Genomic DNA, 27,441 nt, shown 5'->3' on the forward strand with positions numbered 1-27,441 from the left:
GCAGGGTCTTGGCTGGCCGCCCTGTTAGCCACGGCCCAGGACCCCAGGGTGGGAGAGTGAACGGAAAGGTACTCGTGCCTGGAGCGGTTGCAAAATCCTCAGTCATGAGGAAGAAACTGGGCTCAGAGGCACTTGGGTGAAGGGGCCCTTTCCCCAGCCCTCCTTTCAGGTGCTGGGGCCTAAAGGGGGTCCAGTTCCACTGCGGAAGGCGGGAACTAGGAAGCGTTGCGGGCTAGACACCCCGCCTTCCCAGGCTCTGGGTGGAGGGGGGTGGCCTGGTACGGCGGCCCCGCCGCGGCGGAGAGGGGGAGAGGGGTCGCTGCGGGGGCTCTGCCTCCCGGGAAGTGGGGCCGGGCCAAGCCCACGAGCGGAGGGGGCAGGCCCTCTCCCCTTCCCCGCGCCTGTGGGGACCCTACGCCTGTGTCCGGAGGAGGCCGGCGTCCAGCAGATGCACGCGGTGTGGAGGGGGGAGCGGGGGAGAGGCGGGGAGGAGAAAACCCACAACAAAACTTGCGTCGCCGAGCTCACGGCTCGACTTGAATGGAAGGAGCCCGCGCCCGCGGAGCGCAGCGGCGAATCGGGACAGCGCGTACGGCCGGCAGGGCGCGGCGCGGCGCGGGGGCGCAGCAGGTACCCGGCGCGGGTGGGCCAAGGGGTCCGGGCAGAGCCTGGGCGGCGGACTCGGACTTCCCGCCTGGTCCGGATGGTCCCCGCAGCTCCCCCCGGGCGGGGCCGCGGCATCCAGTCCCCTAGGTGGGAGCCCTGCACCGGGTGCGCGGCCGAGAGTTCTACCTTGGGAGTGCGACCCCTCCGCGATCGCGACCTGGGCAGGGGCCTTGTCTCCTCTCTGGCCACAGGCTGGTCCCAGCCCTCGCGCCCCCCCCTCCCCCGTTGCGCACATCTGGAAAGAATCTGAGGGCGGATGGGAGGGGAGTGGGGTGGAAGGACGCGGGCTGGTGACCGGGAATGTGGGGGCAGGTGGAACTGGGGAGGGGCGTAGACCCCTGTACTTAGAGCCCAGGCGCGCGTCTTACTGTATCAGCTCACCCCAGTTAGTTCGCCCTTCGCCCTCGTCACAGACAGAGAAACTGAGGCCTAGCGAGGGGCAGAGATATGTTTCCAGGAAGGGCGGACAGGTGAGTCGGAGCCCGCGCGACAGCCGCTCGGACCCGCTCGGGGCTTGGCTCCCCAGCCCAGCGCCGCGCACTCGCCAAGCCAGAGCTCTCAGCTGGCACCTGGTGTCCGTCTGTCTACGCGGCTGCCTGCCCGCTGGGACAGCTGGACTGAGCGGGGGTCGGGGGGGGGGGGGGTGTGGAGCGCGAGGAGAGAGGTCGGCGCCCTCCAGCGAAAGCGGCGGAAGTGCCAGGTTGTAGGTCTTGGAACCGCCAGGCTGGGGAGGGGGGTTAGAATACCTGATGCGCCGTCAGGTGGAAGAGGAGGTGGTGGCGGCCGCGAGCTCTTGGCATCAGCCTGGTCTGGGGGGTGGGAGTGGGCAACCGCCGCGACTTAGGGACAGAAGCAGACGCGGCAGGAGAATGAGAGCGGCGCTGACTGTCCCGGGTCCCCAAGGAATAGAGGGATGCGCGCCTGGCGCTCGGAGTGCATCATGGACCTGTTGAGGCCCCCGCAACCTGAGTAACTGCTCTTGGACTTGGGCAGGCGGGGGAAGGTGAAGCAGTGGTTTAGCAGCTCCAAGAGGCACCACTGCTATGAACCAGGAGAGCCTTCGGGTGGTCATGTCCCCTTTTAAGGACCCAGTCTATTCTAGTCTAGAGTGCAAGTTAAGAAATGTTAGATTCAGGAAGACTTGGTGGCTCAGTCGGTTAAGCGTCTGGCTTCAGCTCAGGTCATGATCTCTGGGTTTGTGAGTTTAAGCCCCGCGTCCGGCTCTGTGCTGACAGCTCAGAGCCTGGAGCCTGCTTGGGATTCTGTGTCTCCCTCTCTCTCTCTGCCTGTCCTCCTTCTCTTTCTCTCTCTCTCTCTCTCTCTCTCGCTCTCTCTCCCTCTCAAAGATAAATAAACATTTAAAAAAAATTTTTTTAAAAGAGAAATGTTAGATTCAAATGGCTGTTTTCACAAAATCTTGTGGGAAAATACTTTGTGCTTTGTATCTGAATCTTAGGTAAGGGGTGACTAATGGTGGCACCTTTAGGCCTAGTAGAGTCATACTAAGACCTCTGACCATGACCTGCCTGGTGCCCTTGATGGCTCCCTATCACCAGCACCTTAGCCATAGTGGCTGATGCCTTTGGAGACTTGGACCTCCGGTCACATCCTCAATCCCCTGCCCCATCCAGTTTACCCTTTATTATTTTTAAAAAAATGTTTATTTAATTTTAAAGAGAGAGACAGAGCACGAGCAGGGGAGGGGCAGAGAGAGAGAGACACAGAATCCAAAGCAGGGTCCAGGCTCTGAGCTGTCCCCATGGAGCCCTACATGGGGCTGGAACTCACGAACTACAAGATCATGACCTGATCCGAAGTTGGCAGCTTAACCAACTGAGCCACCCAGGCACCCCTGTTTTCCTTTCTTTAAAGGCACCTCCCTCTTCTCCCATCCCCACACTGTACCTTTGCTCATGTCCTTCCCTCTGTCTGGAGTGCTTTTCCTCCTCTTTGTCCATCTGGAGAACTCCTACTCAGTCTTCAAGAGCAGTTCAAGGCTCTGGGCAGGAGTCAGAAGACACAAATTCTAGTCCTGGCCTTAACTTGAACATACTAATCTGTGAACTGAGGGGGTCAGACTAGATAATTTTGCAAATTTTTTCCAACTCTGCCTTTCACAAATTCATTTCTTCGTTCTGCAAACATTTCCCGAACACTCACTCCATGCCTGGGGAGTCAGGAAAGGCTCAGCTGAATCTTGCAGGATTCAGTGGGCCAGCAGTGCTGTGGGAGCACCAAAGAACTTCCTCACCCAGAGGGGAGCAACAGCTTCCCAGAGCAGGGGCGTTTGAGTAGGAGTTTGATGGGGATGGGCAGCTATGGGAGCCCCTTTGTGCTTGAGTTTCTTATCTGCAGAGTAGGAAGATTATGTCTTAGTTTTGGGATTTCTCTTAGAGGCAATAAGATGCAGCTATCTTGGGCTTAGCACCAAGTGGGGGATTAGTGAATTTTTACTGTATTTGAGTGGAGGAAGAAGGTGCTGCTAGGGGCTGAGGATCTGTGTCCTGATTTGGGTCTCCCTTCCCCTTCCTTCTTCTAGTTTTGCCTTAATCTCCACTTAAGCGCTTCTGGGCCTTAAGGTTTGGTTCCCTAGGGGAGGTAGGTGCGGTGAGAGGCAGCTGGTCCCAGGGACTTCCTCAGTAACAGGAACCCCATGTGTGTTGCACTAGCCTGATGCCAGCAACAGGTGGACATGTCATTTCATTTAATTCTCACGAGGAGCGCCCATCTCCATTGCCTTATCTCACGAGGAGCGCCCATCACGAGGCTCAGGTGGTGAAGCGGCCTTGTCCAGACCCACATGGCCGACAGGAGTGGAGCCCATGCCCTTCTGTTGCTAAGGCGCTCCCTGATAGAGAGCTCACTGCAGGCCGAGCTGCCCCTCTAGCTGGCCATTTGCTGAACCAGCGGTGTAAATTGTGCCTCACCAGGGCCTCCTCACTCAGGACACGAAGAGGCCAGGGGCCCACTCTCTCCTTTATTCTTCCCTCACACAGCTCCAATGTGGCTGAGCACACAGAAGGGGCTTTAGGGGCTTATCTGGCTCAACATTCTTAGAAGAACAACAACAACAAATCGAGACTCAGATGGGCCAGGATGTGGCCAAGGCCACACAGAAAACCAGGTGGTGGAGCTGGGGCTGCCCAGGATCCCAAGTTGCAGAGGATGAGGTGGGACTCTCTAGGCCCTGTCTGTTCTTCCTCCCTCTCTTGTCCATCCAGCTCATCCTCTCCATCCCAACACGTCTCTCTGTCCAGACCAGGCTTGTGAGGCCTTGCCTGTACCGTTGCACAGCCTCAGAGAGCTCCTCACCGGTCCATCCATAAACCTGCCCATGCCACTCTCCTGCTCTTCAACGGCTCCTCATCTTTCCTAAGATCCTAAGATAAGGATCCCTCTCCCTAACTAGGCTTTCAAGTCCCTTCTTGGCCTGGACTGCCCACCTGCATCACTCCCTGTCCCCAACACCCACCAGACGCTCTAGCCAGCTTGGTGGAGGTCACCACATGGGCTCTTTTGCACCTGGGCCTTTGTACATGCTGACCTCCTTGCTTATATCACTCTCTCCCTTTTGCCTGATGTTCACCCTTTATGGCTAAATAAGGCATCACTTCTTCTGGGAAGCCTTGTTGGCCCCAGGCAAGGTTAGGTCTCCTTGGGGCCCCTACGGACTCTGGTTTCCCTCCATCACACCTCTGATGACACTGGGATTATAATACTCAGTTTACACCTACGTCTATTACATCCATGCCAGCACTGCCTGATAGAAATATAACGTGAGCCATAAATGCAAGCTGCGTACATAATATGAAATTTTCTAGAAGCCAGGTTAAAAAAATAAAATGTGACAGGTAAAATTAATTTTAGTAGCTTATTTTATTTAACTAGTTTATCCAACATACATAATTAATATAAAAATAAATGAGATGTTGTGTGAGATACCCTAAATATTAGTGATATTCTACATCCTCTTTTGTACTAGTCTGTGGAATCCGTATATACTACGGATTACACTTATAGCACCTCTCAATTCATTCTAGCCACATTTCAAGTGCTCAGTAGCCACATACAGCCACTACTTTGGACGGTGCAGGTGTGAGCTTCTTAAGGGCGGGAGCCCAACCCGAGTGCTCTGTCTGGGTCCTTAGTGCTCAGCTGTGCTTGGCCTAGTGAAGGGGCCATGTAGCATTGTGGTTAAGGCCCTGGGCTGGGAGCTCAGCTTCACCATTTAACAGCTGTGTTACATTGGCCGATCCCATTGGGCCTCAGCTCCCTCATCTATAAAGTGATGGTGATAACATTTTCAATATGGTTCATACTGTTAATATAAACAGATACAGTTTTATAGATCTTCACGGATACACACCGAAGGGGAGGGAGGAAAAATCGCTGGTCCGGTGAGTGCACAGGATATGAGGGGAGGAACCTTCTCCCTGGCCTCCTGCCCTGGTTGATTTGGGGACTGTGCCCACACTCCCCCCTCCCAGAGCCCTGGTCCGCAGTGGGGTCACACACTGGTCTAATGCTGGTGGCTCCGGGGACTGAAGGCTTTTGAGCTAGTGAGGGGGGGAGGGGGAGGGGAGGAGTTACAGTGTGCATGGGGATGATGGTCTGTAGACTGGCTGAGGATTCATTGCCTGTTTGGTCAGGGGATGGGGAAGCAGGGGTGTGGTAGGGTGGGCATAGGGCCAGGCTGCGGCAAGTGATCCTTACTGCTGCCAACCGACCCCTGAGGCCTGGGAGCTGTGCGTGTGCTAGTAGGCCCCCTGGTTTTCTGCCGGGCCAGCAGCTGGGGTCTGAGTCTGCTTAGACCTCGTAGACCTATGTGGAGTCAGACAAGCCTGGCTGCTTCCCCTCTTCTCTCTCCTCACACATCTCTCTGTCTCTCTCTCTCTTTATGGCTTCCCAGGGCTCACCCAGTCTGGGGTGGAGGGAGGGGCAGTAGTTATTGAATTGGGCTCTGCTGCCCCCTCTAGACTGAGAGCAGGGAACTTTGCCACCTCACTTGTGTCCCCTGTGCCAGCACAGGGCTGAGAGCAGACAAGACCTCACCTTGGAGAGCCGGCTGAGCCAATGAGTGAGGCAAAGCAGTGTCTGAAATACTGCAATGGCCACAGGGCAGCAGGAATTCGTAGGAGGCTGGAGTCTGTAAATCTGCGGGGAGGTGGGCCTGGGACCGGACTGAAAAGCACAAGCAGGATCTGGACAAGAGAAGAGGAAGAAGCAGGGGGTTGTGGGGTGGGCAGTGCCCATGGATCAGATATTAGTGGTAGGAAGAGCTAACATTTATTGAGCACTTAGGGTATACAGTATGTGCATCTCACTGACTCTCATGGTGTCTCCACTAGGGTGGACGGGTGAGGAAGCTGAGGTTTGGTGGGTGACAAAACTTGCTCAGGGTCATACAACTGAGAGCCAGAGCCGACCTCAGCCCTGGCTAGTTGGCTCCAGTGCCTGCCTTCCTAACCGGACATCGGCAGCGGTGGCCAGCTCCCAATTTACCCAGGCCCAGCATCTTCTAGCCGTGTGGGGTGTGGTCCCCGATCTAGTGCCTTGGAGAGAGCCTCAGACTGGGACAGGGGTCCCCTGGGGCTGAGCACCTGCCATGTACCTGCATTTGTAATTGCTGCAGCAGTGACAGCAGCACCGCATCACCCAGGAGGTATCAGGTGCTTCACATCTGTCACCTTGCTGACTGCTCCCGGATGCTGTGGGTTTAGATGTATTATCTGCCTTGTAAGGTGAGGAAATAGGCCTAGGGGGGGTCAGAGCCACTAAGTGGTGGAGAGGGATTCAAACTGGGGTCTGTGGGACTCTAGAGTCAGCATACCTGAGCTATGGCCTGTGACATCATCCCAGAGATGTTTGCTAAGTGCCTTTCTGTAAAGAGAACTCCAGAGACCAGCCCAGAGCCCAGCTAGGTCCATGGGCTGCTAAAGATGGAACCCTGCATCTTCCTCATGGCCTGAGGCCATCCCCAATGCCCCACCCCTCTGCTCTAGGGGGCTATGCAGTGCTCGGGAGTGGTCCCTTGCAGGTGGCAGCAGGCTCTGGTGAGGCCAGCTGAGAGTGCAAACATCAGGAAGGGACTTGGAAGGGATGGCAGCAGCACCATTCACTGATGCCTGCCCTATGCCCAGCTCCACCCAGACACTGAGAGTGGCTCACAGCCCTACATGGGAGAAAGACACCTTCACGTATTCACAGCCCAACCCAACTCATACCCTGGGGGAACAGTGATGGAGGGTCCTGGGGCAGCGCAGAGTCTTCCCAGGGGACACATCACTGGTGTTAGTTCTTAGAGAAGTTGCTAACTGCACAAGAGAGGGAGAGGGAGAGGGCTTCCAGGCAGAAGGAACAGCATGTGCAAAGGCCTGGAGAGAGGAACTTCTAGATAGACCTGTATGACTGGGGTGTGGGTGCTGGAAGAGAGACAGGGTCAAGCCCTGAACATCCTAGAACAGCAAGCCGAAGAGCTGGGATGTGCCCTGCTGCTGCTGGCCCACCATGGCCTGTGGCTCTGGATGAGTTACAGGGCCTGTCAGCCCCGCCTGTGCCAGGGCAGCAAGAGCTCCACAAAGTCCTGGCCAACGCCTGCAAGTCACAGTTCCTCCTGGGCCACAGATTCCCCTTCTGTGAAGTGGGTGTCCGGTGCTCAGAGCCAGGACTGGTAAGGGCTGCTGGAAGTTTTGCAGACTTGCCTAAGGACAGGGCTTCACCTCCTCCCTCCAGAGGGTAGCCCTGATGAGGGGGAGGTGGGTAGGGAAGGGAGGGTGGCAGCAGATCGGACGTGTGCCCAGGATCCCTGGGTAGGCTCTGTCTTGTGCCTAGGAGGGCCCTAGTATGACTTCCATAGGCCCTAGCCCTGTGCCTGCTGTCCCTAACAGGTGAAGTCTGACTCACCCCCTCCTGCAGGCACCATGGCCCGGAGCAGGGCACTGCTGTTCCTGTTGCTGTTGCCATCGCAGCTGCAGCTGGGACTGGTGAGCACGGTGAGGTCTCCGGGGTTTGGCCGAGGTGGTGCCCACAGCCTGAGCCCTGAAGAGAACGAATTCATGGAGGAGCCAGTGTTGGTCCTGAGCCCTGAGGAGCCAGGGCCTGGCCCTGCCACCATCAACTGCCCCCGAGACTGTGCCTGCTCCCAAGAAGGTGTTGTGGACTGTGGTGGCATTGACCTGCGTGAGTTCCCGGGGGACCTGCCTGAGCACACCAACCATCTGTCTCTGCAGGTGAAGCCGCCATTGCAACAGCGGTCACCAGGGGCTGCCCTCTACACTCGCGGCTCCTGGCCCAGAACCCCCAGTTCCTGTGGCTCCCCAACCCCAGACACAAGGTGCTAGGGCATTCCCCCCTCTGATGTCCCAGTCACAGAGTAACGTGATATTATAACTGCTTTGTTTTACTTGGAGGAGTCTGGGCTGAGGGAAAAAAGGACACAGATCTGCCTGGCAGCTGACCCTCTGAACGGACGGGGTGCCCAGACACCATTACAGGCCAGGAGAACAAGAGAAAGTCGACCCTGATTGATGCTCTGGGGGCTCAGAGGATAGAGTATTCTCCCCAGCTGAGGTGCAGGCTAGATTTTGAGAAGTGGGACACAGTGTTCCAGATGGGGGACTCTGGGAGTTCTGGTGCACCCAACTTTGTGTGGCCCAGCAGCTCTGGAGGAGAGAGAGGGGCTCTCGTACCCATTTCCAGAGATCAAGCCTAGTGAAGGAAAGTGATCTGCCCAATGGTCACTCAAACTGATAGGTCTAGGGTGATGGTGGAGGGAGCCCGCGGCCAGGGTAGCCCATGAGGGAAAGGGACAAGTTAAGGACAACACTTACTGTTGGTTCATTCACTCATTTATTCATAAAAGTCTCCCGGGTGCATGCTTGATACGTCTGGTGCTGTGTCAGATGCTGGGCGTGTAGGGAGGACTTGAACAGCCTATGGGGGAGGCAGAGATCTAAACAGGTAAAGACAACAGATGGAGACAGAAGGACTAGTGCTGTGGGGCCCATAGCAGTTCCTAGTCTGGCCCCAAGCCAATTCAGGAAGGCTTTTGGAGGAAGGTTTTAAATCATTCCAAAGGGAGTGAGGACCCAGGTTCCTCCCCCCAACCCGAGAAAGGGAGCCAAAAGTAGTTTCTGGCTTGGGGTGGGGAGAATGGGCTGCGGATGCCTGTCATCCAGTGGGAACATGAAGGGAGCAGGTCTAGAGGGGAGGCGGCACTCCAAGTTTGAACCACCTGGAGATGCTCCCATCTGGGCTCCTCGAAGGTGGGACCTGCATGCCTTTTGTGGTCACTGCTGTGCCTCCAGTGCTGAGACCCGGGCCTGGCCCAGACCCAGGGCCTGTCTGCATGAGGGTGAATCCCAAGGGAGGTGCCCAGCAGAGGGACTGGCTCCTGGGACTGGGACTGAGGGTGGGGGCAGGCCTCTAGTGAGCCTGCCTCCTCACCATCCCTGGCCCTTACTCCCCAGAACAACCAGTTGGAGAAGATCTACCCCCAGGAGCTCTCCAGATTGCATCGACTGGAAACTCTGAACCTCCAGAACAACCGTCTGACTTCCCGAGGTGAGGGATCACCCAGAGCCCAGGAGAGGGACACGAGGGGGTGGGGACTGGTGCCCATGGGAAGAGCTCCACCCTGCAGATCCTGGGATACGAAAAACAGCAGGGCTGGGCTGGCAGCAGGGCCTCACGGCCAGGGGCTCCCTGTGGTTGCCTAAGAGTCACCCCTGTGGGTTTCTGAGACGTGGGAGTTGGGTCAGGGGAAAGGCTGAGATTCCCAGGACCTTTCTCATAGACTCTTTATTTTTATTATTATTTTTTTTAACATTTATTTATTTTTGAGAGAGAGAGAGAGAGGACGTGCGGAGGAGGGGCAGAAAGAGGGGGAGAGCCTGAAGCAGGCTCCGGGCTCCGAGCTGTCAGCACAGAGCCTGACACGGGGCTCAAACTCATAAACCGCGAGATCATGACCTGAGCAGAAGTCAGACACTTAAGCGATTGAGCCACCTATGCACCCCTCTCATAGACTCATATTCACAGAAGGCCTTCAGAATCAAAGATGCGTAGAACACTCACATTGTAAAAAGTTATTTTTTTCTGATGATGAAAATAATTTATAACAGAAAATTTGGAAATGTAGAAAACAAAATGGAAAAGAAAAAACCCACTTATAATTCTGCCACGTGGAGTTAATCACTACTAACGTTTGGGTATGTTTCTTTCTACTTTACTTATATGCTGTAAGATTCACCCAACATAAAAGTACAATTTGACAAGTTTTGGTAAGTTTACATAGTTGTACAACCATCACCACAATTCAATCTAGTCTCTTTTCTTTGTGTTTTTTTCATTTATAGCTGAGCTTACAGTTTAGATATTATAACTGTCATAATTGCTCTGCTCCACTTAGCAGTTAGCAAAGCAGCATTTTTCATGTTGCAAAAAACTCTCAGTGGCCATCATTTCACACAGCGGCAGCCGGGTATTCCACAGAGGGACCCTGCACGGTTTATGTAACTGTTCCCTCTCCTTAGATGCTTGGGTGCGTCCCAGCATCTGAGGGTCTGGGAGCCCGGAACTGAGTGTCAGAGGCTGGCCTCAGGACTGGAGAAGGGCCAGTTTGGCTGGGCTCCCAGCAACAGCCGAGTCCTGACACTACAGCTGCCAGCTGGGACAGGGATGGGCCAGATGGTGGCGGGGGTGGGGGGGCACAGGGGCCACAGCTCTGCCCTGCAGAGGTATGAGGAGGGTCTCTGATCCTCTAGGGCTGCACCTGAAGAAAGCACTCCTTCCTGATGGGGAAGGGTGGGGATGGGTCCTCTGCCCCGTGGCCTGACCTTATGAGGACCCATTCCCACATGGGTGCCCCCGAGCAGGTGAAGAATTGGTCATTTGTGAGTAGACACTGTCTACCTGCTCCTCTGAGCCGGGGCTCCTGGGAGCAAGGGGAAAGAAAACAGGGCTGCTGGGACTGGTTGGGAAGGGATCAGAACCCAACATGCCTCAGGGAGGGCCCTCCCGGTCCTGGCAAGTGGGGTGGGCACTGGGGGGGTCGGTGGTGGTGTGCTCCCTTGTAGCATCTCCTTCATCCAGGGCTCTGACCGATGCCTGTCCTTTGAAGGGCTCCCGGAGGAGGCGTTTGAGCATCTGACCAACCTCAACTACCTGTACTTGGCCAATAACAAGGTAAGGGGCCCCCTGGTGTTGGAGGCTGAGCTCAGGTCACTGGGTCCCCATTGCTGCTCAGACATGGTCCCGGTGAGACCTCACACCTCACTGCAGGGCATCAGAGTGGTCAGATAATGAAAACGGAGGCCAAGGCCTTACAGAAGTGCAGGAAGGTGATAGCTACTTGGAGGGCTTCCTGGAGGAGATGGCATTTGAGCAGGGCCATGAAGGGTAACGGGATTTCAGCCAGGGGGCCTAAGGGGGAGGCACTGCCAAAGAGAGAGCATGAGAAAAGGCACGAAGGCACTCAACTTCAAAATATTTGGTGTGTCCCAGGGCTCTGTCCTGGCCTCTTCTCTCTGAGGTCTCTTGAGGTGACCCATCCCCTCCCCGGGCTTTAGCACCCATCTACATCATGGCCATGTCCAGTGGCAGCCTCTAGCCCTTTCCACTCCTCCCATAGGAGACTCAAAGATCCACCCGCCTCCTCGACATCTTCCCTAGATGTCTAATGGAACTAGAACTCTGCCTGCCTCCCACAACCCCGAAAGCCCAATTCTCCTGCGGCCTTCTCCCCCGCCCCCCATAAAGGTCATCTCCAACCACCTACAGCACCGCTCAGCTGAGCCACAAATCCAGGGCGCTTTGCTCACCCACGCCTAATCCCACTGCACGCCCTCGGCTCCCCTCCAGCCCCGGTCCACCAGCCTGCACCACGATGGCCCTGCTTCCCTGTTTGCTCCTCCTTCTCCACAGAGAAGCCAGAGTGACCTTTAAAAATCACACCTGCTTCTACCCCGCCAACCCGCCTTCCCCATCTCAAAACTCCTGAGGCTTTACTTTCCACGCAGAATGAAAGCCACACTTCTCCCCATGGCAGATGGCCTGTGTGTGGGCCCGCCTGCCTCTCTCAACTCCTATTCCCACTCACTCCCTCTCCTCCAGCCCCCAAACCTGGCAACCCCCAGGTGGGGCCTACACTCGCTGCCCCTGCTGCTGTGGGTGCTCTCCCCTCAGATGGCATTAACAGTGCCTTAATGCCTTAAGTGTCACCTGTTCCCGAGCCAGTTATTCCGTCTTCAGCCTGTTTTAACTCGCTATCACTATTGGATACTTTTGTGCCTTGTTTATTGTCTTCTCCGTTGAGATGTAAGCTTTGGGGGTGGGGGTGGAGGCACTTCTCTGTCTTGTTCCTCAGGACACATCCAGCTGCTGGACGCATGCCTACAGTGTTGCAGACTCAGGGACTACTGTTGAATGAATGAAGGCTAGACACTGGGCAGGGGGAGGGTGTGTCTGGAGAAGCGGGTGCTCACTGTAGCTGGACAGAGGGTCTGTGTCAGGGAGCAATGAGGGGAGAGGCCAAGAGGACAGGCAGGGCAGGGGACAGGCCTAGGGGGCTTTGAATGTTTAGGGCTGTGGGGGGCCACGGAGTTCTGTTTTTGCACACTCAGGGGAGTGGGACGGGCTTCCAGTTTAGAAAGATGGCTCTGGTTGCAAAGAGGAGCCCAGGTGAGCAGCAGGCAGTGAGACCCAGAGCTGGCCTCTGCCCGCCATTGGTCTTTCTGCCCCAACTCTTCCCTTTCCAGCTGACGTTGGCACCCCGGTTCCTGCCAAACACCCTGATCAGCGTGGACTTCGCTGCCAACTATCTCACCAAGATTTACGGGCTCACTTTTGGCCAGAAGCCAAACTTGAGGTCAGAGGTCAGAGGTCAGATGGGGGCCCTGGGCTCAGGCTGGGGAAGGGGGAGAAGCTGAGACACTCCCAGCCCCAAGCCAGGCAGAGGACAGGCCCTGGAGGAGGGGCATGCTGGGCAGTGCAGGCATGATGCCCTTGCTCAGGGCTGTGGTGAGGGATGCCCACGGGCTGCAGGGGCACAGGATCTGAGGAGTGAAAGCAATCAGTCCAAGAGGCAAGGACAGAGAGTGATGTCTGTGGAACTGTGGGGAGCTGGGTGGAGGGTCTTTCCCTCCTTCCCCAGCCCCTGTGGGAAGGAAGCATCTTCCAGCAGACAGAGCTGCCCCTCCCCAAGAGCTGCTTTGGGAAGAGTAGCACAGGTGTGTGAGCAGGGCAGGGTGGTTGGGGGGGGGGGGGCAGGTACTGACAATCCCCGGTGCTGCTTCTGCTTCTGTCCCTGAATCTGTCATCTCACTTGATTCTCTCCATGGGGTCACTGTGCATGGTCCCATCCTACAGATGAGAAGGCTGAGGCCCAAGAGAGGCCACACAGCAAGAATGAGTTCTTTTGTGTTTAGAATATCTTCTCTTATTTTTTATCTTTGCTCCTTCTAGTATGTTAGTTCCATGAAGGCAGGGTCTTGTTGGTTGTGTCCACTGCTTATATCTTCAGAGTCTAGAACAGTCCTGGCACATAGGGACAATCACTATATATTTGCTGAATGAATGAGAGTTCACCTCCTCTGAGCCAGGGCCTGTAGTGGACACTTGAGATAAAGAGGTAGCGGGGATAGCCCCCATCGTGGGAAGTCCTGCAGAACTCAGAGCCAGCTGCTTGGGGTTGGCACGCAGGATTCCAGGGCTGCAACAGTCAGGCAATGACTGAGAATCTTGAAGGGTGTGGAGGAACACAGACTAGGGGTCAGGAAATCCTGTTTCTGCCACTGACGTGAGGGGGCAGCCTCTGGTGGGTCCTTGGTCTCCTTGGTTGTTTAGGAGGCACTGGATTGGGTGGGGTCTGAGGTCCTTCAAATGGGAGGAGGGTGCCCTGGGCCCAGGCCCAACCTGAGCAAGGTCTGAAGGCTCATCAGATGAGCTGGTTGGAAGAGGGGTGGGCATGGGTGGGTGAGGACCTGTGTCTCATCCCCCAGGTCCGTGTACCTGCACAACAACAAGCTGGCGGATGCCGGGCTGCCGGACAACATGTTCAACGGCTCCAGCAACGTCGAGATCCTCATTCTGTCCAGCAACTTCCTGCGCCATGTGCCCAAGCACCTGCCACCTGCCCTCTATAAGCTGCACCTCAAGGTGGGAGGGAGAGCATGGGGAGGGGCGGCAAAAGAGCAGGGTCCTGCAGTGGGGGAAGAGCCCAGGCCCACACAGGCACTGTGGTGAGGCTGTGGGGCCTTGGGCACACGCCGGAGGGCACAGTGTCCACTGTGGAGAACCAGGCAGAAGCCTGGGTACCTGGCTGTCAATATATCATGCAGCATCCTCCAGGCCTGTGCCTCCTCGCATGGTTCCCCTAGACTCCCCTCCATATCTCATCCAGGGCTCCGCCCCTGCCCCTCAGCTGTCCCTCATGCTCCCCACCATCCCACCCCTCAGAACAACAAGCTGGAGAAGATCCCACCAGGTGCCTTCAGTGAGCTGAGCAATCTGCGTGAACTGTACCTGCAGAACAATTACCTGACTGACGAGGGTCTGGACAATGAAACCTTCTGGTGAGCCCCACCTGGGCCCTCCGTGTGAGCACGGTAACCGGGAAGCTGCTCCCTGGGCCCACCCTGCCGGGTCCTCTCACACATGCCTGTCACCTACCTGTCCCCCACCAGGTTCCTGGAGAAGGAACTTTGGGCTTGTGCCTTTGCTTGACACGTCTGTCCCCAAGAACAAGTGATATGTCTAGAGAAGGCCTGCCCCACTTCCAGTGAGGCTGGCTTCTTGGTACAAAGTTGAAACTGGAGTATACTTGCTGAAGGCAAATATGTTTTCATTTTTTAGGGCCCAGGGTAGCCACAAAAAGCCTTAAATAATTGGTCTTCAAATTGACTTCTATGTGTCAAAAACCATGCTAGATTCTTCCTTCACCAACGTGTCACTGAATCAACCCAAGGACCGGCTCCAAAAGGACTGAGCTCCCCTAGTGAGCTAGTCACAGAGCTGCGTTGAGTTAGAGGCAGGTCCCTCACCATCTCCCTTGGGAGTAGGGGTGGGACCAAACACCGTGGGCCTCAGCCAACCATCCTAATTCCTTCCTGCCACAGGAAGCTCTCCAGCCTGGAGTACCTCGATCTGTCCAGCAACAACCTGTCGCGGGTCCCGGCAGGGCTGCCGCGCAGCCTCGTGCTCCTGCACCTGGAGAAGAACGCCATCCGGAGCGTGGACGCAGACGTGCTGACGCCCATCCGCAGCCTCGAGTACCTGCTGCTGCACAGCAACCAGCTGCACGCGCGCGGCATCCACCCGCGGGCCTTCCAGGGCCTTAAGCGGCTGCACACGGTGCACCTGTACAACAACGCTCTAGAGCGCGTGCCCAGCGGCCTGCCCCGGCGCGTGCGCACTCTCATGATCCTGCACAACCAGATCACCGGCATTGGCCGCGACGACTTCGCCACCACCTACTTCCTGGAGGAGCTCAACCTCAGCTACAACCGCATCACCAGCCCACAGGTGCACCGAGATGCCTTCCGCAAGCTGCGCCTGCTGCGCTCGCTGGACCTGTCCGGTAACCGGCTGCACACCTTGCCACCCGGGCTGCCGCGCAACGTGCACGTGCTGAAGGTCAAGCGCAATGAACTGGCAGCCCTGGCGCGCGGAGCGCTGGCCGGCATGGCCCAGCTGCGTGAGCTCTACCTCACCGGCAACCGGCTGCGCAGCCGCGCCCTGGGCCCCCGCTCCTGGGCCGACCTTGCCCACCTCCAGGTAAGGGGGAGGGGAGAGCGGCTGGGTCATGCCCGCGTGAGGTGCTACTGGGATGGCTGCCCCGAGCCCACCCATCTTCTGGGCCCAGGTGAGGGGTGGGTAGGAGGGACTGGCCGTGAGGGGGGTGGCGGTGGGGGTGGGGCGGCTGGACCAAGGAAGCGGCTGGCTGGCATGCCAGGATACAGCAGTGACGGGCTGGTGTGGCCAGGCTGAGCTCAGCACCTGCAGGTACAGGCTTGCAGAGGGCTGTGGGGATAAGAAGTCATGGCTGCAGGTAGGGGGCCCACGGTTCAGGAGGACAGGCGGGGGAGGGGGCGGGCAGGGCCAGTTCAGGTGGCACTGGAGAGTCAGGCTCACCCATCTGAAGGCTCAGGTACAGGTGGCTGGGAAAGGCTGGGTTTGGGGCAGGGGAGGGGGTGAGGCCTGGGAGGCAGGCTGACCTCATCGGGTCTGCAGAGGGCCGGGGGAGCCTGCTTGAGGAGTGCTGGGCTGCTCAGTGGGTGTGGCTGCTGTGGCCACAGTTGGAGTCAGGTGGGATATCGGCTGTGAGCGAAACTTCCCACTCAGTGAGGGCTGAAAGGGAACTTGAGAAACTTGGGAGGCAGGGCCTAGGTGCTGCGAGGTCAGGAGCTGCCCCCCACTCTGCTGCCCTATGGGCCCCCCTTCCCAACATGTCCCCTCCCTGTCTCTCAAATGTCACCTCCTTGGGAGGTCTTCCTTCACCACCTATCACCCTCCTCTGCTTTGTTTTTCTTCCTGATCCTCATCCCTCCTGGGCATTAGGTCATCCATCTGCTTGTTTGTTGCCTGCTCTTTTGCTGGAACCCGCGGCAGGCATTTTAGTCTGTCGTGTTCGCAGGACCTCAGTGTGGTAGGCTCACAGTACACGTTTTTCGGGGGAGCTGTCAGGATGAGGATGTCTGAGGGAAACATAGGGGAGAGCCCACAGAATGGGGGGCAGGGAGGTGGGGGCCAGCCCCGAAGGTAGGGCAGGGGTAGTTGGGGGTAGGCAGCTGGCCTTACAGGAGCAGCTGTTAGCCGGGGTCTCTCCTCACCCAGACAGCCCTGCTGGGTGCCAGACACCAGGATCCCGTTACCTGTGTCAGTCCCTCTTGGTTTTCCTCAGGAGCCCATTCTCAAGGAGCTCGAATCCCATCGTCCTCCCCTCCACACTTGCTCCTCTTGAAGTGTATTTATTTTGAGAGAGAGAGAAAATACGAGCAGGAGAGGATCAGAGGGGGAGAGAGAGAGAGAGAGGGAGAGAGAGAATCCCAAGCAGGCTCTGCACTGTCAGCACAGAGCCCGACGTGGGGCTCGAACTCATGAAGCATGAGATCATGACCTGAGCCAAAGTCAGACACTTAACCCACTGAGCCACTAGGTACCGCTGTGCTGCATTTCCTAACTCACTGAAGGGGGTGCCCACAGGAAACCTGGAAGCTGCCCTTGACACCCCCTTTTTCACACCACGTGCCCCCAACATCCATTGTTACTAAACTCTGCCAGTTCTACCATCGCATCTCTCAACTCACTTCTCTCCACCCCTGCTTCCCATACCCCGAGCCACCCCCCTTTCTCACCTGCACCCCGGCTCCATAGGAGCTCTTCACTCCCTTATTCTGTATGCAGTCGGTAGGTATCTTGAAACACATACACTCACCTTACACTCCTGCTCAGAACCCTTCTGTGGCTCCCCATTGCTCTTAGACCCAGACCAGAATCCTTGCCGCAGCTCTCAGGGCTGGCCTGCCTCTGCTCCTGGCTGAGCTCCTTGGTTTCCCAGCCACACTGGGAACTTACTCATACTGGCCTTGCTGCTGGAAGCATAGCACCCTGGGAACACCTCACTCATTCATGCCACAGCCTGTCCCGGGCCTCCACCACGTAAGACACAGCTCTAGAACTGAGAACCTGGCAGGGAGTAAGGTAGATGGTGGGTCATTACCATCCTAGAGCCTATAATATGCCTAGGACTTAGTTCAGGTGTCATCTCCTTCAGGAAGCCCCCAGTGATGGGCAGGTATGTGAATTCAGTCAGGGATGAGGTGTCTGGTGGGGGGATTCTTCCTTACACTGTCAGATCTTTCTATAAGCAGCTGCCCCCACTGCTTCAGAGCCCCTGCCTGTGCTGGCTGCTGTACTCCCCTGACCCAAGCCTGGGTCGAGGCCACTCCCCTGGGCTCCCTCAACACAGCCAATTCCACCAGCTGTCATTGTCAGATTCTGCATGCATCTCCTCCACCACCCTGACCTCCAGTGCCAGAGGCAGCTTCTAGTGGATTCCATTTCCCCAGCACCTGCGGGCATGAGGATGTTCGGAATGAATGAGGAAGTGCCAGAGCTGTGTGGAGGGGACACAGTGGGGAGCAGGGAGCCCTGCTGGGTAGAGGAGGTGACCGGGAGGCTCCCTAAGGTGTGAAGTTGGTTTTTCCCCTTGAATCTTGAATCTAGATTCATGGCCCCCAGTTCCTGACCCTGAGCCCCCTCCTGTCAGGGTGAGGAAGGGAGATTAGAGATGATGGAATCCCACCTGTGCCTACACAGGTGTGTGTCAGAGCTAGTATGTGCAGACAGCCTGAGGGGCAGGCAGTGAGCCGGGCCCATGCACGTCCAGGTCTCCTGCCTGCTGCATATTTGCTCTGCTTCCTGGGAAAACCACCCCATTTCCCTGCCCACCTGCTTCCTGGACTCCAGGCATGTGGTGATCCCAGGACTGACCAGCCTAGGTCAGTGGGCCTTGAACCCTTGCTCTTGGCCCCTGCCCACATGGCCTCTGAAGGCCACAAATGAGCAACCCCACCTGTATGGACCCCACCCTCACCCTCATCTGGGACCAGTGTGGGAATATGCAACCACTGGAGGACCCCGGGCCTCTGCCCTTCTGGGATCTTCAGTCTGATAGGGGTGACAGGTGTACTAAGGAGGAAGGACTGTGACACTCAGATATCTTGGCTGTGAATTCATGTGGGAAGACAGGAGGAGCTGGGTAGGACATATAACAGTTAGAACAAGGGTTTGGAGTCAGGTGCTTTGGGTTCCAGCTTCATACAGGCTGTGTGGCCTTGGACAGATCTCTTAATCCATGTGAACCTCGTTTCCCCTCCTGGAAAATGGGGACAGTTAAAGGCCCCACCTCACAGGGTTATCATAAGATTTAGATAGCCCAGGTGGCTGGTGGGATCTTTGCAAGATGTTAAGTGTTTTGACTCCCCTGGTCATCTATATAGCTGCTGGACATCGCTGGGAATCAGCTCACAGAGATCCCTGAGGGGCTCCCTGAGTCACTCGAGTACCTGTACCTGCAGAACAACAAGATTAGCACTGTGCCTGCCAATGCCTTCGACTCCACGCCCAACCTCAAAGGCATCTTTCTCAGGTAGGAGGTCCCCTGGGGCAGTGCGCATGCCCCTCTGGGTTCAACCCTGGCTCTAGTGGGATAGTTGAGGCATGTGGGAACAGCTCCCAGGTAGAGGTCAGTGTTTGAAGCCTGGCTTCACTGCTGACTGGCTCTGTGACTGTACATCACAGAACCCCCCCCCCCCCCGAGCCTCTGTGTCCTCAGCTCTCAAGGGAGGGGACAGTCCTGGCCAAGCCTGGTAAGGTTTATAAGTTTGTAAAAGGGCTTCAGGAACTTTAAAAGCAGTGCATGTGGGCATTATTGATGTTACCGTGGCAGGAAGGGAACCAGGGAGCACGGATGATGGCTGTGCCCATAGCTGGCCAGGCTGTTCCCTGGGCCTCAGACCCAGCAGAGCAGGTGCTCAGGCCCTTGCTGAGCTCTGGGGGTTTAGAATGATTCTAATGGGGGAGCCAACTCCCCCAGGAAATGAGCTTTGGTACAGTAGAGTCAGGGTGGTTCTTCCCAACACCCTACCTAACCATCCCTTCAACTCAGGGAGAAGGGACAGATCTGAGGAGGCAGAATGTGCCCTCCCAGGGGAGTTGTGGCCCAGAAGGCCCCAGGCTGGGTTGGGGTGGAGTGTGACCTATGCCTGGGCTCGTGTGGGGGGATGGGGACCAAGGCACAAAGAATAGAGGGGGCCTGATATCAGAGCCCAGCCTCTGCCTCCCTTCAACCCAGGTGTGTCCCTGGCCCAGCTTAACCCTGGCCTTGCCTGTGTGCCACTCCACACCAGGCTTCAAAGTAACCCCAGGCTGGCAGCACCAGAGCCTCAAGCCTTGGGGTTGATCCCAGAGGGAGGTAATCCCAGGCTGAGAGGAGGCACCCGTTTCCACCACTCCTAAATTTTAGAGCATTTGCAGACAGGGACCTTCCCCTTTTGGCTGAGTGGCCCAGCGTCCACTCCTACCCGCCAAGCTGTAGCCACACTGAATAGCTGGGACTTTTTATGACACACCATGCTTCTTAGCAGCCCCTGCACATCTTTTATGCTTCCTGTGCCATCTTCCTGGAGAGCTCGTTCCCTCCCCTTTACCATCTAGGCTGGGTAAGTGTGGGGACTCTGAGGGTTAGGCCTCTGACACTGACCCCAAATGGGTGGCCTGCACAGGTTTAACAAGCTGGCCGTGGGCTCCGTGGTGGAAAGTGCCTTCCGGAGGCTGAAGCACCTGCAGGTCTTGGACATAGAAGGCAACTTTGAGTTTGGTGACGTTTCCAAGGACCGGGGCCAGTTGGAGGAAGAGGATGAGGAAGATGAGGAGGATGAGGATGAGGAGGATGAGGAAAGGCGATAGTGACGGGGTGAACCGGATTTGACATAGGTAGGTGGTCTGGGGGGGGGTACACTGACCTCTCCCCACCAGCTTCCTGTCCCTGACCCCGGTATAGGCCCTGGGTGAGAGGCTGGCAAAGCTGTGGGAGGCCAGCACAGGCTGGGGAACTCTCCAGGGCGATGAGCGCCCTGATGGGACTGGCACAGGCACTGGGATGGTGGAAGCAGGGCATGGATGTGGGGGCCTGGAGGAGGCTACTGTGGCGATCCGGGCCAGAGGCGATGGGGGTGGGCAGTGAGGTTGCAGACAAGCAGAAGGCCTCAAGGGATTTGGGGGAGCGACAGGCAGACTCCAGAGGCCAGAGTAGTCCTGCTGGGCCAGGGTGAGGGAGAGGACAGGCCCCCAGGTCTAACTTGAATTCCAGATGGACGATAGTACTAGGGGAGCAGATTTGTTGTGGTGGGAGTGTCGAGTTAGGCGGGCCTGGAGTGTGCTCGGGAGCTGCCCAGAGGTGGGCCAGGTATGTGGGTCTGGGGCTGGAGGTTGAGGTCTGGGCTGGAGATGGGGGTCCAGACATTATCAGCCTGGAAATAGTCATGAGGCCACAGGAAGCTCGGGGAGCTCGCTTGGGGAGAGTGACAGGCCGTGGCCAGCTGCAAGGGAGCCTGCAGAAGGGGCTGACACAGAGCGGCTATGGAAGGAGGTGGGACAGAGGCAGATTATGTGCATATGCAACACAAGCACCCTACATGTGCACACAGTGCACCAACTGACATGTACCCGTGCTCACACATGTCCAAACATGCATACGTGTGCATGGATAACACACACTCAGGACACAGAGCGCACACAGACACACATACATGTACTCCACGACACATTCACAGGTTCAGGATGTGTGCATGCTTGCATGCACTCGCGCATGCATGTGTCTACACCCGTGCATCCCCACGGCTCTGGTGGAGAGAGTAGCTGTGTCAGTGCTGCTGAGAGGCAGGTGGAGGTGAGCACTATCAAAGGCCTGTCAGATTTATCCACAAGAAGTTACCCGTGACCTTGTGGGGGAGCAGCCTCAAGGGCAGTGAAGGTGGAGAAAGTAGCTGGCAAGGAGTGGATCCAGGGAGCGTAGACAACTCTGTCAAGAAGTTTGGCCGTAAAGGGATGAGATGAGAGGGTGGCACGGGGAAGAGGTGTGAAGTTCAGGAGGGACTCTGTTTACTTTGCACCCTTTTCAGAAACAGAGTTGATGGGAGGGGCTGGCCCAGAGGGGGAGTTAAAGATGTAAGAGAGGAGAGCAGGGAGAAGCTAGCCCTGTGGACACAGTAGGAGGGTCTGGCTTTGGCAGGAGGCTCAGTCCTTCCACTGTGTCAGGAGGGATGAAGGCTGCAGTCACACACAGGACAGTGGCTTGGTGGCTGAACGTGAAGTCACATCAGCCCGATGCCTTCAGCCTTCTGTTTTCTCTGTGCAACAGGAGGTGCCCAGCAGACTGGGGTGGGTGTGGAGAAGATGGACCATTGGATCCATCCATGGCTGGGGTTTTGGCCAGGTGTGTGGGACAGAAGGGTAAGGAACAAGGACGTTGAGGGTGTTGACAAGAGAATGGCTGCAGTTGTGGACCCTGGGGGTCAGGCTGGGAAGGAAGGAGGTGCAGACAGGAGGAGAGTGGGTGGGCAGGGTCTCTGGAGAGGGACGTTGGAGAGTGGGCACAGTGTGGTGAGTAGCCAGGAGGAGAGATGTGGTCAGAAGGGAATATCAGAATGAGCTGAGCTAGGGGTCACAGGGTCAGGCTGTGGCCATGTGAAGGGGCCCTTGGGCCACTGTTAGGACACTGAAAGCAGGGGCTTGGGTCAGAGTGGAGACTTGAAGGTGGTGGTAAGGATCCCATGGGTGGATGACAGAGGGAGGTGTGGCTGACAGAAGAGTGTGCGTGGGGCAGTTATCCCACCATGGAGAAGAGGCTCTTGGGAATCCCCTTCCTCTGTTCTCGGAGCCCAGGAGTATGAAGTGGAGATCCTTCTCTCTAGGCATTGTCCTCAGGCAGAGCCAGGGGTCAACGATGGGGGTGAACAGCTGTCCAGTGAGGATGCTATATCCCTCATTGAGGGGGATGGGGAGTCCTGGGATGGGAGAGAATCTGTCCTCTCTGGAGGACATTGGCCTCGGTCGGGTCTGTTGAGTGGGGCCTTGGGAGAGGCCCTGGGGAGTGGCCAGAGGGACCTAAAAGCCCTCTAGTCAATACCAGGCCTGGTCACATCAGCAAGAACACCTCTCAGTGGGTGGCCGGCTGGTTCTGGGCTCCCAGGGGCAACTCTGCCTCCTGCCTGCAGTCGCCTGGCCCTCCCAGAGTCCCCTGGGGGGCCCCCAGCTCTAATCCACCTTCCCAAAGCTGGCACTTCTGCCCTGGCCTCCCTGACTCTCCCACGTGTTCTACAGGACACCGGACCGCCAGACCCCTTTCTGCAGCACGTACCTGTGCCCTGTGAGCCCCACTCTGCCATGCTCACAGACACACCCAGTGCCACCCTCACCAGCCACCCTGCACCCCACTGCCACAACACAGGCTGGACACACAGTCTCCCATTCCCCCTTGTTCCTGTAGTACCCCACGGCCAGACACGTGCAGGCAACATGACACAGTCACACACTGCTGGCTGCACAGAGCAAGCCCACCATACAGTTCCCCTCTCCATCCCACGCCCTCCATTGCCATCATGTCCTTGGACTCCTGCAGACTCAGGGAAGGGTCTGACCCTGCCCTGGCACTCACGGGCGCCTGCTCCCTTCACCTTGGACCCGCATGTGCATGCGTGCGCGTGCGCGCGCGCACACACACACACACACACACACACACACACACACACACGAGTCCCATGAAAACAGCCCTCTATGGCCTATGCCACCGACATATCTTGCCCCAGCCAGAACTGGCCAGAACAGCTTGCCACCTGCTCATCCGTCTGTTCGTCCGTCCACTGGAGAAGACAGAGTTATCTTGGTGCTCTCTGTGGCCAGGTGCCTGCCACCCTCTGGAACTCACAGAAGCTGACTTTTGTTCCTTTTCTTCCCTTTGGGGACAGGAACCTTTGGGACTGCTGCCCTGGCCTGCCTGCCCTGACTCCCAGCTGCCCAGGCAGCCACTCCCTGCCAGGCCCTGGCCGGCCACAGGCATGTCTGTGATGGGAAACCCCACTGAGGCCAGAGGGAAAGTCTCCTGGGGTTGCTGGGGCCTTGGGCAGAAGTCAGGCGGAAGGGCAGTGCCAGGCAAGGAGGAAGGGCCCAGCTGCCCTGATGACATACCTTTTTTATTCTTTGGGCCTGTGGGATGTTCTGGGTGCCTTGGGTTTTTAAATTCTTTTTTAAGAAAAAAAAAATGACAAAAAACAAAACTGATTTTTCTTGTTATAGAAAAACTAATATAAAAGCATTACCCCTTTCTGGCAGCCTATGGCCGTGTCCGTGTGTGCTTCCTGCCAGGTGCCAGGCCAGTGCCTGGCTGGGGTGGGCAGGATACAAGCACCTGAGAGCCTTTCCAGACCAGCAGGAGTTGGCACGAAGTTCAGTTCTTGGGCCCACAAAGTAATCACACAGGCAGAGGTCCAGAGACGCAGGGTTTAGTCACAGGTGAGGAGGCCTGGAGGCACGTGTGACCGTCAGCTTGGTGGGGGTCAGCAGGTCCGGCCAGCACCACCACACTGGGCTTGTGAGCTCACTCCGCGCTTCCAGAGGCTGAGCATCTGAGCTCACCCAGAGGACCGCCTGTGCACTGAGTGGGCACTACTGATGGGGTTTGTCCCCAGGATGGCTGGGGTGGGAAGGGGACTAGAGGCAGGCCTGAGACCTAGAGCAGGGTCTACTTGGGGGCCCAGGTCTTTGCAGGCCTGCCCGGGGAAGAAGTGACGGACACGCCTAGTGCTCCCACCGCCCCCAACAGTGCCAGAGTTGGAACTGGAAGGCAGCCCCCGGCTCAGAGCACAGGTGGTGAGATGCCCAGGAAGCATGACCTCCCACTACCGGAGGTGTGTAAGCATGCTCCTGTCAAAGACCAGATTCCTGCCTTGTGGTGGGCCAGGCTTCGTTGCTAAAAGGGCCTTAGAGATGTGACACAGGGAAGGGACGTTTAAGCCGGTCCACACCACTGTGGGAATGACTGATAGCTTGACCTCTGACCTCTCTTAGGTGATTAGGCCTGAGTGAAGGAAGGATGCTCCCATGGTGGACCCCACAGCCCCCAGCCCTGCAGCGAGACGGGGATCCTAGGATCGGGGCCCTTCTTGGACTCCTCAGATCATGGCCATGCAAGGAGGATAGGAAGGAGTTCAGGAGCGGGGGCTGGGAAGCAAGTGCCCTCCTGGTTCTCTGAGTGACTTTGGGAAGCCCATCCCCTCCCCCAGCTTCAGTGTCTTCATGGGCTCCTCTGTGCAAGACTCTGGAGCTAGATGTTCTCCCCAAAGCACATTCAGAACAGGCAGTGTGGCCACGGCTCTTCTGTGTCTCCTGGAGCCTCCTGGAGGCACCCTGGGGACAAGGACAATGAGGGAGAGAGTCTGGAAATGTCCTTGGGCACATCCCCTCCTTAAACAAAGCAAAGGCCCCCCGATTTACACTCTGCCTCCTGCATATGACAGGTCAGACAGGCCTGTCCTCATTCCAACCTCCAGGGACAGGCTCATTTGCACTCTGGCTGCCCAGGCAGGTCTGTCCATACACTGACAGGCCAGCTAGACCTGTCTACACTCCAGCTACATGGACAAGCCTGTACATTCTGGCCACCTGGGCAGGTCTGTTCATACGCTGGCTGCCCTGTCAGGCCAGTCTGACAGCCTGTATGAGCCCAATAAAGAAATGCTGGCTGGGGGGCCTGGGTGGCTCAATCAGTTGAGCATCATCAGACTCTTGATTTCAGCTCAGGTTATGATCTCACGGTTTGTGAGTTCGAGCCCTGTGTTGGGCTGATGGCATAGAGCCTGCCTGGGATTTTCTCTCTCTCTCTCTCTCTCTCTCTCTCTCTCTCTCTCTCTCTCTCTCTCTCTCCCTCTCTTTCTGCCCCTCCCCTGCTCGCATTTCTTCCCTCCCCCCAACCTCAAAAATAAGTCAACATTAAAAAAAATGCTGGCCAGGGTATGGTCACCAAGCCCACAAAATTGAAAAACAAAACACCTTTATTTAGTTATCACTGAATTTGCGAACACAGAAAGGAGTAGAAAATCTAACACCACTTCATCACACAGGCTCATGGAGAGTGCTGACCCCAAGGCTCCATGGGCAGCTTGACTAAAGCATCCCAGGCAAGCCTGCCTCCCCAGTCCTGGCTGGCCCACCTGTCCTGTGGGAGACTGGCCCAAATGTGTCCAAGGGCCCCTGCAGCTCTTCTGAGGCCATGCTGTCTCCACACGGGCTGAGCTTTGTGAGACACGACTGGTGAGACTGATGGGAGACGGGACAGGCTGTGGCACGTGGCAGGCAGCGGGCCTTGGCCTAGGGCTGGGCCGTCCTCAGGGAGAGCTGTTTGTCTGAGGCCACGTGTTATGGGGCAGGGAGGGTGACCGGCCTGGGCAGGGACTCAGCTGGGGCAGAACCAGAACATCGCTCTATCTTCATAAACTGAAGGCAGTGGTGGCTGCTGAGCTCCTGCAGAGGGGCAGAGACCCTTGGCATCTGGCCCTGCAGGCCCCTGTCCTCCAGGAGAGAGTGGCCAGGGCCTGGAAGACTTGAGTTAGAGTCCTGGCCCTGACGTTACCTGCCCTGAGACCTGGGGCAAGTGTTTTCAGCTCATGGGGTCTCAACTCTGTGATCCAGAAAGTGGGACCATATAGCCCCTGCTGCCACCCTCATAGGTTAACACGGTGGAAATGTCATAGCTGGGGCCTTGGCTGTGCCAGGTCATAATTCTCCAGCTGGGGCTCCCACATGCAGTCTTTCCCTTTCTGAGACTCTATTGTCTGGCCTGTGGGGCGAATCCTGGCCTCTCAAGGGTGGGAGGAGTGTGTGAGCCTGGCTCCTGTCGAGTGCTCGGAAAAGTAGTGAGTTGAGATCCTGCCCTTGGCCCCTAGACCTGGAGGCCTCCCCTGGCCCCTGCAGCTCTGCAGGCTACACATTGGTCTCAAGCTCACTGATCTCAATGGTGCAGTGGTCCAGAGAGGTGGCAGCTGGTTCGTCGTCCTGCTCCACCTGGACAGGGATGTGGTGGGGACAGGCAGGGCCCAGGGTCAGCTCTGAGGCCTCCGCCACGCTCTTCACACAGCCATTCTGCTGGGTTGCCACGATCTCCTGGAGGCTCACTGGCTTGGTCTCACGGGGCGGCAGTTTCTGGGGAGGGGAAACAGGCCTTGGTAGCAGCAGGAGGGAGTGAGGTTAGACACCAGGGAAGACTGAAAGAGCAAACCACGTGATTGGTTTTCCTACAGATGTGCTGTGGGACCTTGATATGTCACACACGGCCTCTCTGGGCTCCAGTTCCAATCTGTCCTGCTTCCTTTTGAGGTTGTTTTAGTGGAGAAGTCCAGTGAGGGAACTGGTGGGTCCCCTGCCCATCCACCCCAATGGGAGTGGGACAGCCTGTTACACATAGTTATTGCCACGAAGCCCTGTGCAGACGTACAAATGTTTGCATTGTTGTCGGCAGGATAGAGCGCACCCCCACACTAAGGTACAGGCTCCCTGAGGACAGGGTTTATCTTTCTTTGTTTGCCACTGCTCCTCCCACGATGACGAGTGCTCAACAGCTAGCTGCGAGAGGAATCGGTCACCCCGTGTCCAGATGAGGAGGCAGGGAGGGATTGGCAGAAAGTTGCCCAGCTGGTGAGAAGACCTGCACCCCCATCCCAGCTCCACCCTCCCAACGGCCAGGCTGGGAGGGAGGCACTGCTCTCACCTCCACGCCTGTGTCCTGAGCAAAGTCCTTCCGGCAGATGTGGGCCATGATCCCTGCCGCCAGCGCGTCACCCAGCACGTTAATCATGGTGCGAAAACGGTCCCTGGTGAGCCAAGGTGGGCAGTGAGTGGTGGGCACTATTTTTGGTAAGAGGAGCTGGCAGCAGGCAGGGCCCAGCCCAGCAGCACCTGCAGCCGGCAGCCAGGTTGGAGCCTGTGGCAAAGTGCCTTTTCGGTCCTCTCAAGCCTACTGCCCCTGCTCGGGCAAGGCCAAAGCAAGTTGATGCACGGCTGGATTCAGGAACATGTGGACTGTGCCCATGCTCAAAAGGGCCTGGGCTTGGTCTGATGCTCTGCTCTCACCCCCTTGAAATTCTTCATATTTTTGAACAAGGGTAGGCACATTTTCATTTTTAAAAACTGGCCCCCGCAAAGGCTGGTGTCAGTGTGCCAAAC

The 27,441-nt window shown here is 57.0% G+C and overlaps 2 protein-coding genes across 14 annotated transcripts in view; one reads left to right on the top strand and one right to left on the bottom strand.

The window, feature by feature from the left end:
- Window positions 1-283: 283 nt before the first annotated feature.
- Window positions 284-27,432, top strand: PODN (podocan). 4 transcript variants are annotated; one of them, XM_027059166.2, is made up of 11 exons: window positions 284-630; window positions 7,554-7,895; window positions 9,135-9,228; window positions 10,787-10,851; window positions 12,423-12,532; window positions 13,665-13,821; window positions 14,122-14,237; window positions 14,781-15,438; window positions 18,666-18,814; window positions 19,950-20,160; window positions 22,549-23,560. In XM_027059166.2, the coding sequence occupies exons 1-10, from the start codon at window positions 541-543 to the stop codon at window positions 20,131-20,133; spliced, it is 1,965 nt and encodes a 654-aa protein (XP_026914967.2). In that variant the 5' UTR covers window positions 284-540; the 3' UTR covers window positions 20,134-20,160; window positions 22,549-23,560. The 4 variants fall into 4 exon arrangements, with proteins under 4 accessions (XP_026914967.2, XP_026914969.2, XP_026914970.2 ...); XM_027059168.2 differs by having other exon boundaries at window positions 473-630; window positions 7,582-7,895; XM_027059169.2 differs by lacking the exon at window positions 284-630 and adding an exon at window positions 7,198-7,336 and having other exon boundaries at window positions 7,582-7,895.
- The window catches only part of SLC1A7 (solute carrier family 1 member 7), a 77,388-nt gene continuing 75,203 nt past the window's right edge, over window positions 25,257-27,441 (bottom strand). For 8 of the 10 annotated variants that reach the window (XM_053214048.1, XM_053214049.1, XM_053214042.1 and 5 more), the window contains 2 exons: window positions 26,987-27,089; window positions 25,257-26,421 (listed from right to left, as the gene is read on the bottom strand). In XM_053214048.1, coding sequence (XP_053070023.1) covers window positions 26,203-26,421; window positions 26,987-27,089 — 322 coding nt within the window. In that variant the 3' untranslated portion in view covers window positions 25,257-26,202. Of the gene's footprint in view, window positions 26,441-26,986; window positions 27,090-27,441 lie in introns of those variants that run through there. The other 2 variants (XM_053214046.1, XM_053214047.1) reach the window with 2 other exon arrangements.

This window comes from Acinonyx jubatus, chromosome C1, assembly GCF_027475565.1.
Source record: "Acinonyx jubatus isolate Ajub_Pintada_27869175 chromosome C1, VMU_Ajub_asm_v1.0, whole genome shotgun sequence".
NCBI lineage: Eukaryota > Metazoa > Chordata > Mammalia > Carnivora > Felidae > Acinonyx > Acinonyx jubatus.